The 17,122-nt window shown below is 41.3% G+C and overlaps 1 protein-coding gene across 1 annotated transcript in view; it reads right to left on the bottom strand.

The window, feature by feature from the left end:
- Positions 1 to 1,090: 1,090 nt before the first annotated feature.
- Positions 1,091 to 17,122, bottom strand: part of dlt (codanin-1 like protein dlt) — a 693,339-nt gene continuing 677,307 nt past the window's right edge. The window contains exon 13 of the mRNA XM_065232866.1: positions 1,091 to 1,510. Within this exon, the coding sequence (XP_065088938.1) occupies positions 1,334 to 1,510 (177 nt within the window). The 3' untranslated portion in view covers positions 1,091 to 1,333. The remainder of the gene's footprint in view (positions 1,511 to 17,122) is intronic.

Below are 17,122 nucleotides of genomic sequence, written 5' to 3'. Positions count from 1 at the left end.
GTTTATATGTGATACAAGTATAATCAGCTCTATGCTCGTGTGATTGATGCTACTTCGCACGCATGTACTCGCAATCACTCATACTGTCGTCTTGGTCTGTTGTGACTTTGAGCTGCGGTTGTTTTTTTTTTTTTTTAATAAGTTGAAGATCCAGATGATCAATAGGTTCTACTAGTCAGGGGATTTGTGCCACTTCTCGTGAAGTGCTTATCATTGTTTACTGGATGTTACCAGCTGCTCAGGGATTCACTTTAGTTGTGACGGTAGTAAAGTTTTTTTTATTTGATTGGGTGATAACAAATAAACTGCACTCGTAGCAGTTTTCAAGTTATTTCTAATGAAACTTTTTTTTTCTGTGATTTGTTTTCCGTCGATCTTGTTTTCAGTACTGAGTGCCAATGCCTGGGTGGCAGTTCCCACACCTGGACCCTACCTATCGACCCATCAACTCATAGACCGGGGACCAACGGCTTTACTTCCCTTGAAATGGCGTTCAGTGAAATGGCCCCTCCCTAGCTTGAAACCTTGCTACGCCCTTGACGCTTACCACTACACCACCGATGCCGCTTCTAATGAAACTTGTTTTGGACTATTAATTACAATTTGGTCACAGACTCTCAACTTAGTGATCCTTGAGTTTATTGAGTGCTTTCTAAACATGTGTCATTTTTTATCTTATGCCTTCCGATAACCTGAAGTGAAATAAATCGAGTTTAGTAGTTAGATTTATCATATAACATACAGGTCCAATGAATGATGAATCTTTTAAATTTGTCGAACCTCTGTGTGTTTGAGTGTGTTTGTTTATTTCCTTTTAATTCCGTTATAATTGCTTATCTTTTGACAGATACGCGTATTTCGTCTACTATTTACTTGCAGCCTTCATCAGTGCCAAGTACTCAAAAGTTGATATCAGGTTTTTACTATGTAGGTACATTATGAATATTGTCGTGATATTATCCAGAAAGTAGAAAAAATGATCGAAAAGTAGTTTTTAATTACTTTATATTGATTGAAAACGTCAAAAAGTATCAAATACCAACATAAAACAAACAAACAATGAACTAGGAACCTAAAATGCTAAAAATTATGTGCTAAAAATACGATGAAAAAATGAATAACATGAACTTGTTAAACAAAAATATAAGTCATAGATTAGCGTGAATACTCCACGCTCAAAACCATCAGCATCCCGAGAGTCCATGTGTAGTTCCTTTAACAGCCACACTTCAGTGGTGCTTTAACGAGTGTGTCACCCAGCCCAACTAACCTGAACCTCTCTTCTTGGCGACAGCGATGGCACTGGTGGTGGGTGATGCTGGAACGTTAACCATCAAAAGTCCTCGATATCCCGTGCCAAGTCAGAGAGCATTTCCAGGAACAGTTGTGAGTGCGAATCGTCCGCACCGGTGGCTGTCCGTCCCGTGTGTAGTCCTTGTGCCGGCAGTTGAGAGTGATTGCCACCGCGCAGAACGGCATCCATCAGCCGTGAGACGCGCTCCAGGGTTTGCTGTGTGGAATGGATTTAATTAAACCGGATCATAATTAGCATAAATTAGCCGCCATAGTTGAGTGGGTAGAGACATATAGGGGGAGAGAGAGAGAGAGAGAGAGAGAGTAAGACGCAATCACGCTAGATATATCACAGTTTTAGGTAGTGCACACTAACACATGGAGCATTTTCGCGTGTTCAAGCTCAGTAAATCTCATCAGGTAACGAACTTTGTCATCTCTGTGCGGCTTTGCACTTGTTGGACCGTCAGTTATGAGGGATTAAAGCTGGAGATTGGTGGGAGACAGGTGAATTGCTTTGCTAGCGGATGTTTAGGTGGGACGAGTGAAAATGGAGACAGTTTTCACAAAAGCTTTACTCGGAGTGCGATGAGAGCTACGAAGGGTGGAGGTGTGACGTTGATTGTATTTCTTCAACCGACATTTACCCGATGCTTAATTATCACCATTAATATAAAATTCTTAATAATAGCTTGTTGGTTTAAATATGACATAAAGATTGATGATTGATAAACCTTGAAACCGATTTATTTGTGATATCATATTTTTGTTTATGCGAAGTTGGGTTAACATTTACTCGCCAATTATTGTCCTATCAAGCAGAAAACATAAAATATATCTATGATTTCGGCGATAACGATTAAATTATACGTGGCCAAAGTAGTCCTGAACACTCGATAAAGCTGCCATCGATTGTTTTGTTTTTCGATCCTCATGTTACTTGAGGTATTGCTTGATGTGTTAAGGTATAAGTCCTAATTTTTCTACTTTCCCTGGGGAATATCAGCTTTATCTAGTTATCGATCTTGGCACTTTAAGCAGATTGTTGTCAATTTATCATAAGGTGTTACATGTAATAGTTAAGGCTAATGTAATAATCTGGCCACTTCCCCTGGGGGTTCCCCTGATAAAATATCTAAGCAACCTGTTAATTTTCCCATTGATTCAAAATAGTATTCAGTCGAAAACATGTTGGATACAAACAAAATATATGGGGTTTAGCAACTGTCGTAAGGGACCATGCATTACTACGTAATTTTATCTCCCAGCTGCGACTTAGTAATATCTATCCACTTGCAAATAGTAGATGTCGCCACACGACGCAAACAAAGGGATTGTGCTTCACCACCGGAACGGTATTTCTCTATGGAAAACCAACTTTTTGTTTCACCATGTGTGGATGCCATATGAAAAGAGCTAATTTATAGTTTTTGTGGTGAAATGAAATAAATCCATACAAATTGAACCGAGTATGATCTTCTTATATCATCGAATGGCAATAAAAATACTTTGGTTTCTTCAGTTATTTTTTGCTCCTGAATTTGATTATCTTTCAGATTTTTTGCTTTGAGCATAGATGTGCAATGAAGGCTTGTCCTGACCCGTAAATAAAAAAAAATGTTTACTTTCCCGTGTTTCTCTTATGGGGTAAGTAAACTGCTGAAATTGAAAATTAATCAAATTACATGACATATTATATATTTAGCTTAATGCATTTAAGGCCTTCGATAGACTCACAAAGTTCACCACTGTAAGCTAGTCTCAAATTGTACATTTTGCAGTACTAGCTGCGTATACAGTATTTCCATAGAGGTAAGTCTAAGACCAGAAGGTCCCGAAAAAACGTGCTCAAGTTTTTGGCTCAGCTCTGGTACTCTCTTCTGTCCCAAGCTAACCGATGCACCCCTTGAAACATAGGAAAATCCACGAACCCCTCATTTTATCTGTCAAACTTTCATAGCGAATCAAAACAAACATAGTGTAGTACTAGAATGTCAACTAGAATGGGGTACGTTAATCAATTTGCTTGGGACCAATAGGCTAGTCAAGTTGTGAGCCAATTTAAAATCGTTAGTTTCTACCGGTTGGTATGTCCTTACTCCGGCTCTCCTTTATTCGACAGCACGGTCTCTTATGGAGCTTTTGTTTACATTGGTAACTTTGATTTGTATGGACTTGATAGTCAGATTATCAAGTTTGTTTGATTAGTGGGGGGATACTGTAATAACTACGCTCTAACTCGCTGCAAAATCATTATTTTTTTGTTCATCATCGACGATAACAGTAATAGCGTCGAAATCACCGATAGTATCCTCGCTCAATTATCATTTGATTAATTCGATGACAATCACATATTTTCGTTTTACAAATCATATGTTTAAACTTTTGGTCCTGTTCTGCTCAAAGACACACAAGACTACAAAAAAAGTTTCATACACTGATTATGAATTGTGCATACAACTGAAAAAACCAAAACGACATTTCTCGCTGGTATCATTGCACGGTAAGAAAAAAGTACCCAAAATTGAGTTCCTTTCACTCAACACGTGGCTTCCGTGGGGCTAGGTAAAATTAAGTTAAAGAAGAAAACTCAATTTTGAGTAATCCTGATCATGAATCCACGTTGACCAAGTTGACAAAAAAATAATAAAACGGAGCAGACTGGAACCGAACCATGGACGTTGAGAATACGGGGCCTGTGTGTTGACCACTGGTCTATGAACGCTTGTGAAAATGAAATGGTTAAAGGCGCATAAGAGCAACCTCAATTAAAATAAACTTATATTTGAGTTCATTTATTATTACTCAATAGTTGAGTAAATTTTAACCAACGTCGCTTTTCTGATTCACTCAACGGCGGACCTCAAATGATAGAACCCAACGTTGAGTTTTTTTGAACTTAATTTTGAGTATTTTTTCTTGCCGTGTGGACTTTCTATGTTACACGGTAACCAGCGTAAACACATAAATGAGTAAAAAATACACATTTTTTATATTTATATGCAGCTGTCAAAAAATGTTTAAATTTGGAGTCCTAATATGTGTGCAAAAATGCACATTTTAAGAATGTAGTACCAGTCAAAAAATGTGTATTTTTATACTCATTAATGGGTAATGAAAAACTTCAAACTTTGCTGCATCCTCCTTTGTTGACGCACGCCATTTGCTAAATTTTCAGTGAAGAACAGCAGGAAAATTGAGGAACTACGGTCCAAACTGGACAGTGCGCAATGATGGACATGCTAGAGGGTAGGTGATTTATACTTTTTTCATAGTTTTTACTTTAGTTTTAGAAAACAAAAAAAAAATAATAATCAATATCCGGTGTCTCGCTCGCTTGCTTCAAATACTGATTTTTGTTTTTCTTCCCTTGATTTGTTTTCCGTGCTGAGCTCCCATACCTGGAACCTACCTATCGACCCATCAACTCATGAACCGGTGACCAATGGCTTCACTTCCCTTCCGATGGAAGGCGTGATCCTCGGCGCGTTTAGAGATGTTATGCCTCAGAACATCCCGGCAGCGTCAACTGGGATTGAACCCAGGCCTGCTGGGGTGAGAGGTAATCACGTTTACCACTACACCACCGGTGCCGCTACTTATTTTTGTTGATGGCATTTCATTTTTTAATAAAATATTATTGTATTCGAGCTATCTTTATTTTATCATTGACAAAAATTCCGTTTGCTGGGTTTACACATTTTATACGAAATGTGTGAAATTTTACACATTAATGTGTTTACGCTGGTTACCGTGCACTTATGTTAATTTTGACGTCAGACGTGCGTTCTGGTGCGACACTGAGATGAATTTCAAGCTTGGATTTTATTTATTGTACATCATTTCCGCATTCGCCCTATTCAGATAACCCTTCTGAAACTTGTGAGTTTGACAGAACCACCAGCACCAAATTGTCGGGGTACACTCGCAGTATACTTGAGTTTACGCTCTCCTCTATCCATTGACATCTACTTTCATATTACGTGATTAAACTACGGATTTTAATCATGAAAAATGTGAAAACAACTTTGTCCTATCAAGCAAAGAAATCGCATATCAGTCCCATCCTGAAATTAAATCGTCTAAGTTACAGTTCTGCTTTTTGAATTTCCATATGTTTAGCTGATATAACAAACCATGCAAATTGCATTGCTACTGATTTCAACTTGACGAAATTATCGATTAATTGACCATGTTTTTTTTTATATTTACATTAAAATTGCACTTCATAACTTCAACTGCCATTTTCTCAATGCCTTTTTTTGACATATGGTTTATAGGCAGTATAAGACGATTTTTTTTTCGCAGCTCTCTTCAATAGTGATAAAAGATATTGTTTTTGAATTCTTATGCGTATTAAAGTTGCGCTTATGCGTAACATGTTACACCTCATGATAATTTTAAAACAAGCTGCATCAAGTGCCAAGATTGATAACTATATATACCAGATATTCCCCAGGGAAAGTAGAAAACATAGGACTTATACCTTGACACATCAAGCAATACCTCAAGTAACATGAGGATCGAAATACAAAACAACCGGTGGCAGTTTTATCGAGTGTAGTTGGCGAGAAATAGTATTTATAAAATTTAGAAGTGAATAAGCCGGCGGCGTGTCAAAAATGATCACGGCGGCACGCCGATAAGAAATCATCGGCGGCAGCGGCATATGAAAAAAGTGTCTATTTTTGACCAAGAATCTGTGTATCCAGCTCTCTATGCTCATACAAACAGGGCGCCATTACCGAGCATGGAAAGGTGGATACAGATTTGCGGATTTTAAACAAAATTATAGATTTTCAGAAAATCAAACTTAATCTATGAGATTATGTGTGCATTGCACATTTATGTATTGTTTTCTTGGTTGTTCTCCTGTTTTTCCACTATATGCAAAAGTAAAATTTTTGTTTTGCTATTTTTAACTAACTATTTATCAAAATTATACCACTGATTGTCAGTGACAAGTAATCCTCACCGCTTGGCTTGGCATGCAGAGTTGTACACACCAACTGCTGATTTGTCAATAACTCTTCACTCAGTTGTTGAATTTTTTTTTCTTTAAAGTTATTGATAGATTAGGATCATAGTTTAAGTAGGTAAATCTTAACATTTGAATCAACACCAATGAATTTTTACACTTAAAGTCCGATATGTGCTTCAAAAAGAACTATATTTCGTCAATTGTGTGCAAAGTTTTTATTAAATGAGCAGTTCGTGACCAAAACTGTGCATTTCAAGCATGATTATAACCCCGCTAAACGTCATTTAGCTCACGGATTGGAGTAAAGTGAAATGGAACATTGTGAAGCGGAACGTAGAATCAAAACAAAACAGCAAATAAGGCTACCAGAAACACGATTTTCTGATACTCATAGGGTTATTGCTTTTTCAAGGAAAATAATTCGACGCATCTGACAGTCACAGCATGCTATTAAAGCTGATAATCTGACAACAAATGCTAATTTTCCTCAGAATCGGTAATACTAGAAGTTCAAATTCAAAATGAACCCCACTAATATGAATGAAGTGTCGCTTAGCGGGTAATCCTTTGGCACGGCCATTGGTTCTTGAAGCTGCCATCAGTGATAGCAGTGGCGTTGATGTCGGCATGATTTTAAGCATCGTTCATATGGCACCAGCATCATGGTTTGCCGATGAGGTCCACCCATCCTAGTATGAACAATCGATAGCACGGTCATTTGTTCTTGATGCGTGAATTCACATCTTATAGTTTCATCTAGCGATATCGTCGAATTAGCATTAGCTAAATTTTCACCTATTCCGAAATGTGACCATGGCTGTTCAAACATACGCATAAACGAAGCTGAAACTCGTAATGTTTACATCAACTGACAATAACTGACGTATGGGAAATATCTCTAATGTTGGCCTATGGATCTAATATTGGGCCCATCGCTAAAAATCTGCTATTTATCAATTTTATCTAGATGAACGCGTCATTGGGACGTTACTAATGGATATTTTTGGTTGCTATTGAAAATTTAGTCGATTGCTGAACTTATGTATGGGCCCAAATTAGGGACACTTAGGCCGACATTACCTGCATTTCCCCTATAATCGAGCCAACGAACCGAACAAAGCGGCTTCAAGCGAAGTGATTTTGAATGACTTTTGTACCACCGAAGTTCACGGCAGTTGGAAAAATACAGCATAAATAGCGTTATGCCATTTGCAATGCTTATTTTTGCTATGAATTGGCAATATAGGTATGATCAAAAAGTAAAATGTGAAACAGTTTAATTTAAGAAAACGAACATTTCCTTCACAAAAGCGTTTTTCTATGAAGTTTAAGGATATAGATTTTTAATACAGATTATTGTCTTGCGATACACATATGCAGATTTTTCACACAAAATACAGATTTATATGTGGCAGCACTGGTCAGAATAGAGCAATGAATTGCATAGTGCAATGCTTTCACACTAAGCCTAAGCAATCAATAATTACACAGGAAAAATTTCTGAATTTTACTAGCAATGTGTGTGTAAACTTATATTTAATTTCGCACAAACCAGCTACTTGCAAGAAATGTTGCTTACAAATATGGACGGTTGCATACAATATTTGCAGCATTCCGTGAAATACCTCAGAACTTTACACGATTCACAATGTAAACTTGAACGATATGTGACGTTCCATTTATGTGCATATTGAATAGAAAATTTACACTACTTTTTCAAACAGTCGAATTTCCATTGCGTCCAATATCAGAAAAGTTAACATTGTAGATAAGCTTTCAAATAAACATAAATGTTACGGCCAACAAGAGCCAAAAGAGTTAATTTATAAACTTTGAATTTTCATTTTACGGAGTAAAGATCCAATCCTTTTTTGTTTGAATTGTCAAATTCCACTTCCACTAGAAGTTCTAGCTTTGCTCTTTTCTATGATAAATAATTACAAATACAGTCCACATAATCAAACGGCGCCGGTGGTGTAGTGGTAAGCGTGATTACCTCTCACCCCAGCAGGCCTGGGCTCAATCCCAGTCGGCGCCGCCGGGATGTTCTGAGGCATAACATCTCTGATCACGCCTTCCTTCGGATGGGAAGTAAAGCCGTTGGTCCCCGGTTCATGAGTTGATGGGTCGATAGGTAGGGTCCAGGTGTGGGAGCTGCCTTCCTGGCACGTCGGTAGCATTGGTGCTCAACACGGAAAACAAGATCGACGGAAAAAACAAACCAAAAGGAGTCCACATAATCTATTCCTTGAGTTATCCGGAACCAATAAGCTTAAAAATGTGCTTTTATTGTTATTGAAGTTTTTTACAGTTTTGTTCATAATTTGATGAAGGTTTGTAATCTTTTCATTTCAGTGTGTATGTTTTTTTCTTCCTGAAAGGGCAATCTAGTTTTCTGCAACTTTGCCTCAGCCGTAATTTCGATTAGATGAGCCGTTTTCGTGCTATGATTGATTGAAAAATATCGAATATGCCTTTTTGAAAAATTAGGCGTCAAAATGGCAAAATTCCAGCACAAACTTGGTTCGTTCTTCGGTACAAATAGTGTAAATAAGTACATGATTTGACAAATCCCCCCCCCCCCCCCCCATTTTTTCATTCTATTTGTTTCTGTAATCAAACGTCATGATTTCCTGAAATTTGTCAAATACGGTAAATTTTTATATCAGTATTTACCAAAGAATTGCCCCTAGTGAACAATTATGCGAATTTTCATGGAACTCGGAAAGGGTAAAATAAAATCGATTCGTAAGTTAGCGTGGATTTGCTCGTTTCGAAATGTAAGGAACAAAGGTTAGTAACAGAGCTGCAAAATATCAATATCAATACCTACAACATGCTGAATTTCACTAGCCACCTAATGTCAGTTCTAATGTCAGTATCAGTTCACACAGTTAGAATATCAATATTATTCATCTCAATGTCAGTGCGCAAATGACATTGACATCGTAAAGGGACCACTGATATGCAAAGTTCTGCCACTAATTTGCAAGGAATAATCTGTCAAAACCTCACCTAAAAATCACTTTTTCACAATTATCTTTTCATACAATGATTTCTCGCAAAAACTTTGTTCTAAACACTTTTAGAACTTTTGATGGCGCACATTTTTGCCAAAGCGGTCAAGATACTATCTCCTTCATTTGAAGAGTTATGGCATTTTTTTTGCATAAAATATTAATTAAAAAAAAATTAAATTAAATGTTTTAAGCAAAAAACGTTCTCGCAGTTTTTTCACCATAAATGAACAAAACAACGATTTTTCGAATGGAACTAAAAGTTTGACTTTTAACTTTCCAATAAAAAAATAGCAACTTGATTGCTTCAGCAAAAATATTTGTCATTAAATGTTCTAAACGTCTTGTTTTTACGTGAAATGCGCGTATGAAAATACATTCTTAGAAAACCAATTTTTCAGGGGCCACCCTAACCTACTTGTTTAAAAAAATCATAACTCATGAACCATAAGAGATGAAAATTTGGTGTCTTCAGCAAAGTTGCTGCAAATTGATTGTTCTGCAACTTTCTAGAATATTGCATCTCAAACAATAAAAAAGTTCGCATTTTCAATTCACCAATTTAATGGACCACCCTAATTCCACTAACATGAAAAGATTGTCCAAAAAACATGACGAAACTTTCCCGAAGACACCATATGCCAACAATAAACGGTTTTAGCGCACACATTTTTGTCTTCCTACACATTGCTTTTACATCATTATCAGACATAGAAACTTCCTCAAACTACCAAGGCGTATCGAGTAATGGTTTCCATGACTGATTCTGGACAATGTGCTGATCAATCGATACGATTCAGCCACCATTCGAAAGGTATGGCTATCCAGTTTCAAATGAAACAGGTAGAAATCTGATTGGTTTGCCAACCGGAACGGCAAAATCCGGAGGAGTTTTCGGCAAAGTGGTTACCAAATTTTGGGATTGAGCCGCTATTTGAAAGGTATGACTATCTATTTTCAATTGAAACGGACTGGGAACTTATTGGACTTGTGGTTGGCCAGTTGAAACGGGAAATCCCGTGAGAGATCCGTGTTATATGCGTGTGGATTTGTGCAAAACGTGTCAGCTGTAAAGGTTGTCACTTCTCTTCGTTTTCACTGTGAATTGATACCCGTAAAAGAAAGCCCGCCGAATTAGATCAATATTTATTCCTACGCTTGGAAACAGTTTCAACAGGAAGTAAAGGTTGAGCACGAAAAAATACGGGCATATTAAAAACGCTGCCATTAAGGTAATTTTTGAGCAAAAATTTTCAAATTTTTAATGAATCAATCTTAGAGTGTATAGAATCACAGTAGGCATTGGTTGTCAGGATAAGTTCATTTGGTTACATCATGGCTTCACCGGAGCAAGTACGTCGCGATTCGATGCTGCACGCTCGAAACGAAAATCCCGGTCTATCCGCTCCTGGCAGTTTTCAATCAAATTTCTGGCCAGGAATTTTATACTTCGGTTGACCGGAAGAGTGCCCCGGAAGAATGTAAAATCAAAACGAAGTCGAAATTCCTCAAGAAGTTTCATGTCTGGCAAGCAACCACAGTTGTGGGTTGAAAAGCGAAACTTTCGTTACTTCTGGGTCCATTAACCAGCAAATTCACCAGGAGGAGTGCCTACGGAAGAGAATACTGGTTTTTCCGGAGCAGCATGAGGTGGATTGCCTATTCTGGCCAGCTGTCAATGCTCAAATTCCACCAAACATTGGTGCAGCGAAAGTGACGTCACAGTGATTCGCAAGGAGATGAATCCGGCCAATACTCCGGAACTATGGCCAATTGAGGAATCCTGGTCAATTGTGAAGCACATACTGAAGAAAAAGGGTGGTACTGCACACCGAGGCAAAAGAACGTAAGAATTCCATAAGAACCACTTATAAATTTTAGCCACAAGAAATCGGTATGAATTTCATAGATTTGCCTTATGAAAAATAATGTCGACAAAAAAATAATAAAATGGAGCAGACTGGAACCGAACCATGGACGTTGAGATTACGGGTCTTATGTCTGGACCACTCGTCTGTCGACCCTTGGGTAAATGGAATGGCTAAACGCGTATAAGAGCTACCTTATGTTAGACGAAAATCTTTCATAAGTCGCGCTTATGAAATTCATATGTGTTGTTCATAAGTCGAGCCTTATGAAATTCTTAAGTCTATTTGCTTCAGTACAATTGACCTGAAGGATTTGAAAATGGAATTTGGCAACCAAACAAAGGAGAACAGGTCTTGTGCAAAAGATGTTGGACCGTGTACGAAGAAAACTTCGAGCAATGGCCTATGGTAAGAAGGAAGACTGAAACAATGGTCTTACAATAATTATAATACCTACTAATGTATAGCTGTTACATTGAACTATGAAAAATAAAACGCATTTTTAAACCCCAACAAGATTTTCGTGTCCGTATTTTTTCGTGTTCAACCTTTAACATGTAAAGATTGATAACGGGTGTTCAATAAAAAATGAGAATGACTTCAGTGCCGTCCAGCGCTCTTGTGAGAGCATTGCGACTAAGTTGCGTCGTACGGGCCCCTTCTATAATATTCATTGACGTTTTGACGTAGAACTACGTCTTTGTCGACTATACTGGGGTGCAAATCAAAAAATATGGGTGGTGAAGTAGTGTTAGGTTTTGAACGGTTGTAGCTTTGTCATTTATAGATGAAATTAAAATCCAAATACGCCAATCGATAGGATATTACTTTACAAACCTGCTGAAATAAATAGTTTTCAAATTTTCCTGATATTAAATTTTTGAAATGTACAAATTATAATTTTATCACTGTTTTCATGAAATAAGCCTTTTTTCCAAACCCAGTCATCATAATCGAATAACACTTGGTTGCACATCGTTCTGAAAAGATATAAAACAGCTGTCGCACTTCTGCTCATTACATTCATTTTTTCGCTGCCAGACTGTTGAGCAGTTCAGTCGATTTGAATTCTCTCTAGTTTCGTTCGTTCGTTCGCAAGTCGAATTAGCTCCGCGTTGTGTAGTGACGCTCTCGCTGACCCAGCCATGGGTAAGAAATCGCGCGGTAACGCGAGTGCCGGTTTACCGGGAAAACAGACTCTCCCAGGAGACGGCGCGACCACCGAGCCAGCCCAGAAGAAGCAGAAGAAAACCCCATTGCCCATCCCGACAGGCGTTGCGGACCCGCAGCCGGGGCCTCCCGGAACTAAACGACCCAGACCTGAAGACAGCAGCGCCACCGTATCAGCAGCAAAAAAGCTGCTGAGCAACAATCCGTTCTCCGCCCTGCAGAACGGAGCGCAGCCGCAGTCGGACCCTGAGACGGTGCCGAAAAAAGTTAAGTTGCCACCCTTCTATGTGAAGGGCTTCCCTCCCGGGCTATGGGAGCAGCTGGATTTCTACATTAAGCAGGGCCTTCGCTGCACCATTCAACGGTGCACGGAAGGCTACAAACTGATGGTCCCGGCCGAAAAACACTTCAACGCAGTTCAGGCCCTCTTGGACAGAATGAAGCTGGAGTACTTCTCCCACGACATCGAGGCCACCAAGCCGCTGAAAGTGGTGCTGCGCGGGCTCCACGACATGGACACCACCACCTTAATGGACGAGATTAAGGCGAACGGCCTCAAGCCGGTCGAAGTCCACAAGATGACCCGCAGCAAGGCCATCAAGTATCGTGACCAGCTCTACCTGGTCCATCTGGAGAAGAACTCCACAACCGTGAAGGATCTCCAGACGACACGCACACTGTTCCACATCGTAGTGAAGTGGGAGCGGTATAAACCCACCCACCGTGGCGTCACTCAGTGCTCGAACTGCCTATTGTTCGGGCACGGCACCAGGAATTGCCGCATGGCCAGCCGCTGCATCAAATGCGGCAAAAACCACAAGATCGACAACTGCGACAGCATCGAGGAAGCCACTCCCACATGCGCCAACTGCGGTGCCGCCCACAAGGCCACGAGTAAGGCCTGTCCGAAGCGGGCCGAATACGCCGAGATCCGGAAGAAGGCCTCGTCCAACAGCCAGCCCGGTCGCAAGAAGGTTCCAGAAAACAACGCGCAGAACTTTCCTCCGTTATCACCGGTCCAATCACGGCCAATTCCAGTGTTGCCGCCGCTCCCGCTCAACCAACAGTTGGCTGCCGCTGCAGTACCCGGTCAAGCCTCCGGGCCATCGACGGATCCCCCTGCTCCGGGATTGGCCGGTACAACGGGTGAAGCTACAGACGATTCTCCGCTGTCAACGGATGAGATCGTCACACTGTTGGCCCAGGCCATCATCATCAAGCGCACCTGCGCAACAAGAACACAACAGCTCCAAGCTATCATCTCCTTCGTCGCTAATTATGGACCGTGAACCCATAAAGATCGCCAACTGGAACGCTCGCTCCGTAGGGGCGAAAAACATTGAGCTTGCAGACTTCCTCCGCAAGCACGACATCGACGTGGGCCTTCTCACCGAGACTCACCTCAAGACCGGTAACAGCTTCTGGCTGCCCGACCACAGCATTGTCCGGCTTGATCGCACCAGCTCCAGGGGGGGCGGTGTCGCGGTCATCATCAAGAAAGGCATCAAGTACTGCACCCTACCCCACTACCGCACTTCCATCATCGAGGCCGTTGGCGTAGAGGTGGAAACATCGACCGGAAACGTCCGGTTCATCGCCGCCTACTGCCCCCGGCAATGTACCGTTAGCAATGGTACAGCACAGCAGTTCAAGAACGACCTTGCCATCATAACCCACACCAATGCCCGCTTTGTAATCGGAGGGGACCTGAACGCCCGGCACGAGGCCTGGCGGAACTACCAGCAGAACCAGAACGGCCGCCTGCTATTCGACCATTCCCAGCATGGTCTCTATTCCGTCTGGTTTCCGGACGAACCAACCTTCACATCACCGACGGGCAACCCATCGACGCTGGACCTGTTCTTGGCAAACACCAGATTAGCCAAGCCGGTTGCCGTCAACGACCTGAGTTCGGACCACCAACCGGTGCTGACCGAGCTGGGCTACAACGTGGCCCCTGCACCGTGCCAGCGGAAGGACTACCATCGAGTCAACTGGGTCCAGTTTCGACGCGTGGTCGACCGCCACATCGACGTCAACCCACCGCTCGACACAGTGGATGACATCGACCGGGCCCTGGAGGGTCTCCATCAAGCCATATCCGTGGCTGACGAAGAGTGCGTTCGACGAGTTCCTGTGAGGGGTAAGTTTCAAGCAATTGATTCCCACACCAAACTCTTGATTCGGCTCAGAAATGTTCGTAGACGCCAGTTTCAGCGGACTGGGGATCTGCAGCGTAAATACGAAATGGTCGATCTGAATCGGCAGATCGCTTCCAGAATGGTCTCAATCCGGAACAAGAGTTTCGGGCGGCTCGTTCAGAACCTGGACGACCGTTCCAGACCATTCTGGAAGGTTGCCAAGGTGCTGAAGTCTCACCCCAAGCCCATTCCACCACTTAGAGTCAATGACGAACGGCTTATCACCAACGAAGAGAAGGCCAATGCAATTGGGGAGCACATTGCCCAGTCGCATTTGCTTGGCTCTACAATCCCAAGTCCACTCGAGAACCAGGTTGTGCAGTGCGTCCAGACGTTAGATGCCTCCCCTTGTGCCGTCCCTCCAGAAGAACGGATTACAGAGGAACAAATTTGCTCAGCGCTGAAACACAGTACGAACATGAAGGCTCCCGGGTTTGACGGAATATTCAACCTAGAGTTGAAAAATCTCAGCGCGAGGGTGCACTCGCTGCTGGCTGCCATCCTCAACAGATGCTTGGAGCTGCACTACTTTCCAAGCATCTGGAAGGTGGCAAAAATCATCCCGATCCGCAAACCTGGGAAAGACCCTTCACTACCGTCAAGCTACAGACCGATTAGCCTGCTCTCAGCGCTGAGCAAGCTGTTCGAAAAATTGATCCTCAGCCGACTAAACAAGTTTGTGGAGGAACATGACATTCTTCTTCCGGAACAGTTCGGGTTCCGTAAGGGGCATTCCACCAATCATCAGCTAGTGCGGGTGATGAATAACATCCGGAGTAACAAAGCTGTATCCAAGTCCACAGCCATGGCCTTGTTAGACGTCGAAAAGGCGTTTGACAATGTCTGGCACGACGGACTTATATACAAGCTTTGTAACTCAAACTTTCCACCATACCTTGTGAAAATCACCCGTAACTATCTCCAGCAAAGGTCGTTCAGGGTGTCGTTGAATAGTTCCCTTTCGGGACAATTTCCGATCCCAGCAGGTGTTCCGCAAGGGAGTCTGCTGGGACCACTGCTTTACAGCATCTACACGTCGGACATCCCTCCTCTAGGAGACGGTTGCGTGTTCTTTCTGTTTGCAGATGACACCGCGATAGCCGTCAAGGGTAGGATGCCTCGTGAAATTACGAACAAGCTCCAACGATGCCTTGACACCTTTACTGATTATGCCACCACGTGGAAAATCAAAATCAACGCCTCGAAAACCCAAGCGATCATGTTCCTTCACAGACAATCATTAAAACTTAAACCGTCTCCCTCCTGTACCGTAATAATGGATGGTACAAGGGTCGAGTGGTCCACTGATGTTACTTATCTCGGGATGTTGTTCGATGAGAAGCTCCTGTTCCGCTCGCACATAGAGAAAACCCTAGTTAAGTGCTCCGCCTTGGTTAGGTGTTTGTATCCGCTCATTTGCCGCAGATCCCGCCTCTCAAGGCAAAACAAACTGGCTGTTTACAAACAGATCATAGCCCCCGCGATCTTCTATGCCGCCCCGGTGTGGGAATCGTGCGCTCAGACCCACAGGAACAAAATCCAGGTTGCACAGAATAGAGTGTTGAGGATGATCCTAGATCGTCCATTCGACACAAGAATAGCAGACCTCCATCAAGAGGCAGAAATTCCCAAAGTAGATTCCAAAATTGATGATATGACAACTAAATTTATTCAAAAATGCAATCTTTCTGAACATGCTTTAATAAGCAATTTGTACATAGTAGGTTAAGTGTATATAGTAGAGTAGGTTAGTTTTAAGCTGTAAATAGTAGTATTAAGTAGTTTCTCTTCAAATTCTAAAAACAAAACAAACCAATCCCACCAAGGTGGTCGACCGTGTACTAAGTCTAGGACTAATTCTGTAAAACAAATTTTGAATTTTGCCCATACCTAAAGATGAAGAAAGCAATTAAATCACTTAGTAAAAATTTATATGGTAATCGTCCAAGTTAAACTAAAATAAAGATCATTTAAACTAAAAAAAATAAACTAAACTAAAACTGCTCATTACCGCTTCGGACTGCGTGGCGCTTGGTCCTGCAGTAAGAAGGAGCAACTCAGTGACTTGGGTCCCGGGCAACTAAGGGGCAAGAATCCCAAAAAATGTCTACGTAGTTAATGAACAGCCCCTAATACGAAACGCGGAAAAGTTTTATTATGCAAAACGCCCCTCCCCTATAACGACAACCTGAAAAAACATGGACTTTAACGATCACTTTTCTTCCGGAAAATGATTGTTAAGCAAAGTATAAAGTGCCATGTAGTATAAAATAGTTTAATTCCGTTAATTTTTTTACCCAACTACTGCCCAGAGAGCTTCGAATTTGAGAAAAAAATCGCTCACAATATTTTGATGTTATTCTGTGGGTGATTTACCACCAGCTGACTGTAAAACATATCTGGTACCGCTATATATGCAATTAGATAAACATCCGAAGTTCATCCTTTTTTACATATTCTGCACAAAAGATACTTTCTGCCCCGCTCCATTAAAAAAACGGTGGGAAATCCTGTCAGGGGTGGGGCTTAGAAAGTATTTTTTGTACAGAATATGTTAAGAAGGAGGAGCGTCGGATGTTAAACCCAAATTAT

Source organism: Ochlerotatus camptorhynchus, unplaced genomic scaffold (genome assembly GCF_037179485.1).
Source record: "Ochlerotatus camptorhynchus isolate MF236.1 unplaced genomic scaffold, CSIRO-AGI_Acam_v1.1 ptg000379l, whole genome shotgun sequence".
Lineage (NCBI taxonomy): Eukaryota > Metazoa > Arthropoda > Insecta > Diptera > Culicidae > Ochlerotatus > Ochlerotatus camptorhynchus.
This window is presented reverse-complemented; position numbering and strand designations above follow the sequence as displayed.